General features: G+C 40.2%; 1 protein-coding gene across 1 annotated transcript; it reads left to right on the top strand.

Moving 5' to 3' along the window:
* On the top strand, nt 1-1381 carry LOC104449091 (uncharacterized protein At4g26485). The gene is made up of 3 exons (XM_010063110.3): nt 1-226; nt 476-677; nt 835-1381. The coding sequence occupies exons 1-3, from the start codon at nt 16-18 to the stop codon at nt 1172-1174; spliced, it is 753 nt and encodes a 250-aa protein (XP_010061412.3). The 5' UTR covers nt 1-15; the 3' UTR covers nt 1175-1381.
* Nucleotides 1382-3171: the final 1790 nt, after the last annotated feature.

Raw genomic sequence — 3171 nt, 5'->3', positions numbered from 1 at the left:
CTAGATCTTTCAAAAATGGATCACAATTTCCAACAGATGAGGATTGAATTGATGGCAGAGGAGAACTTAAATGGGAATGCACATATCGGAGAGAAACGCATCAAGCACTACAGCAATTTCCACTGTACACTGCTTGTGGGCGAGGGTGATTTTTCCTTTGCAGCTTGCTTGGCCAGGACATTCGGCTCCGCTGCTAACATGGTCGCCACCTCTCTCGACTCGAGAGGTACCCGTGCAAAATCACATGTCACATCTATCTTCCGGTACATTCGATCAATCGTATGTTAGAGAAAATAGACATCAACTTACACCAGAGCACGCTAAAAAGACCGAGGATATTCTGAATGCTGTCGCTAACAATATCGACATCGACAAACCTAAAGCATTGTCTATCCTCACCATTTCTAATGCTGTCCTTCAGTTTTTAATCCTAGTTCTCATTTTAGTAAATTTTCGTGTTCCTTGTTCACCTTAGCTACGTTGAGGGTGAATTATGCAACATCAGCGATTGACAACTTGGAAACGATCGAGGGTTTGGGGGGTACCGTTTTGCATGAAGTGGACGCTCATACCATGAGCGAGCATCCCATTCTCAAGCACAAATCCTTCGATCGAATCGTCTACAATTTTCCTCATGCTGGCTTCAGCGGCTCCGAGGCAACCTTAGTCCAGATTGAGTTAGTCTCCGACTCTCAAGCATTTCGTTCATTTAAAAGCTGACATCCATAGTGTCCCATAACGTGTGCCTCGATCTTTGTTTTTCTCTGTAATGATCTATACCACATTGCAAATTTAGCTATATCCAAGGCAATAAAAGGAAAATCTGATTTTCAGGCTGAACCGAGATCTGGTGAGAGGCTTCCTGAAGAATGCGAAAAAGATGGTCACCGTGGATGGAGAGATTCATGTGACGCACAAGAAAGCTCATCCATACAGCAGGTGGGAAATCAAGGAGCTGGCTGAGGAACAAGGCCTGTTTTTGGTCGAGGAAGTGCCGTTCTCCCTGCGGCATTATGAAGGGTATGTCAATCGGAGAGGCTCAGGCTTCAAGTGTCGTCGTACTTTCCCAGTCGGAGAAGCCTCTACTTACAAGTTTAGCAAAAATGATCATGGAATGCAATGCGCTAATGCTCTGCCTAACTTGAGCCTGGCCGATCTTGTTGAGTCTGTTTGAGCGAAATGATGACTTATATACGATGTATGGTGATGTCGTTCTAAGCAGTCATCTCCAGGTGTGCTTAAAAGAAAGCTTTAATTTTGCCATCTAGCTAGGAACGGAGTTCTTCATTTTTATGTGTGTTTCGACCGTGAAACTAGATCTAGATGTACGTAGTTTCTATGGGAATTTTCCTCCGAAAAAGCGTTTGTTAAACGAGCGGGCTGAGTGGTGTCCAAGATTTATTGATCATACATGACTCTTTCCGCTTCAAAATTCTGTGAACATTTCCATCAGAAACTAACTTCTTTATCCATAATATCTACACTTACATAATTTTTAGGGAAATGAGAGGCAGACGGTATCCTTCTTAGAAGAGTGACGGTGCAGTCTGCACGTCACGCTTTCCAAGGAAAACCGGACAACTTGTCCGGTTTCCCAAGATTGTTGGTTTCTTTTTTAATTTTTAATTTTTGGCTTTTTTTTCCTTCTCTTTTCTTTTCATTTTTTGCTAGGTATTGTTGATAGTTATCTAGTCCCATTCTAGCTCTCTCTTCTCTCTGACCCCTTAAACGCCATCTCCTAGAGGTGAGTGGTTTCAGATTCCTTATATATTTCACTTGAAACCCAAAACTTATCATCGACTACAAATTCCTCATTTTTTTGGAAGTTGGAGCCTACCCATTGGAATTTAAAACCTAGAGGTAAGCGGTTCCAAGTTCCTTACATATTTCACTTGAAACCCAAAACCTATCATCGACTACAAATTCCTCATTTTTGGAAGTTGGAGCTTACTCGTTAGAATTTAAAACCTAAAATCTAACCGTCGGAATCTAGAACCTAGAACCTACCCTATTACAAGTTCCAAGGTCGGTTATAGGTTATAACAGGTTCTTTTTTTTCTTTTTTCTTTTTTGGATTCATATTTAGTTCAAAATGAAAGTGAACGCAACAATGCCGAACAAGTTTGTCATTCATCAAAAAGAATACAAAACGAACAAAATTATCACACATGTAAACCAGAGACTCTAGGTCATTTCTTCTGCTACTTGTTCTACCAAGTTGAGCATGCACACTTGCAAATTGAATTGTTCCTCTATATCAATATTTTTTTTGGTGCACGGAACAGTAGTTTCACGGAACATGTGGTATGTGCATATATGAAGATGCTAATAATTTTAAATGAACCTGAAATCATCTAGAGTTTGGTTGGATTTAATGTGCAAACCAATGGATGGATCTTGCCATATCATAACTGCAGGGTCATGAATAAACAATGAGACATGTGCATTTCTCCTTCACAATCACTAATTTCTAGGGCATAAAGTATTCATGCAATTGCCAGATACCTAATCCAAGGTCAGTCAGAAATAATCTTTTCTCTTCAGGAGTTCCTAGAGGACCAAGCAAAAAGTTACTTAGTTTTATGTCACTGTGAATGTACCTACCCAGATAAGGAGCGTAAATGAGAAACGTCACAAATGTTAAACCTAGCATATATTTTTGATACTCTCGTCTAGCAGAACCTTAAATGATTGCTCGATAGAGAAAACGCTAAAGAACATGTGATTGGAAGCTAGTCAGCTATTACTCTCTAGAGTGCAGCTTCTTAAGTATAGAGATTGCTTCAACGGCAATACATGCAATTGCTTCCAATGGCCGACTGAAGTAGTAAGGAAGGAGAAAGTATCAGAAGCTGAAAGAGAATTGTGGATCATTGACAGAACCTGAAGAGTAGACACTGCAAAAGCTATTAATGGGGAAATATATGTTGGGAAGTTGCCAATTAGTGGAACTTTTAAACTAGGTCCAAGCAAATCCATGACCTGCATATACAAAGATCATCCAAAACTTTGCATTGTAGAATTACAGAATACGAGTAGATGGAATTGCACATACCATGACATAATAGTCACCTTCTTGCCCTTTGTAATGTATTAGTGGCAGCGCTATGCCATGACTTTCACCGTGATCACTACACAATATGCAGAACTCAGGTGCGAAGTTCAACGTGC

The sequence above is a fragment of the Eucalyptus grandis genome, chromosome 6 (assembly GCF_016545825.1).
Source record: "Eucalyptus grandis isolate ANBG69807.140 chromosome 6, ASM1654582v1, whole genome shotgun sequence".
NCBI classification, from domain to species: domain Eukaryota; kingdom Viridiplantae; phylum Streptophyta; class Magnoliopsida; order Myrtales; family Myrtaceae; genus Eucalyptus; species Eucalyptus grandis.
Note: the sequence above shows the minus strand (reverse complement) of the source record. Positions and strands in the feature narration are given on the sequence as shown.

Excerpts from the sequence above, each read along its gene's own strand:
- LOC104449091 (XM_010063110.3), top strand. The coding sequence starts at position 16 with ATGGATCACAATTTCCAACAGATGAGGATTGAATTGATGGCAGAGGAG. Across the intron at positions 227-475 it reads CACCTCTCTCGACTCGAGAG|CTACGTTGAGGGTGAATTAT; the intron begins GTACCCGTGCAA and ends TGTTCACCTTAG. Across the intron at positions 678-834 it reads GCAACCTTAGTCCAGATTGA|GCTGAACCGAGATCTGGTGA; the intron begins GTTAGTCTCCGA and ends TCTGATTTTCAG.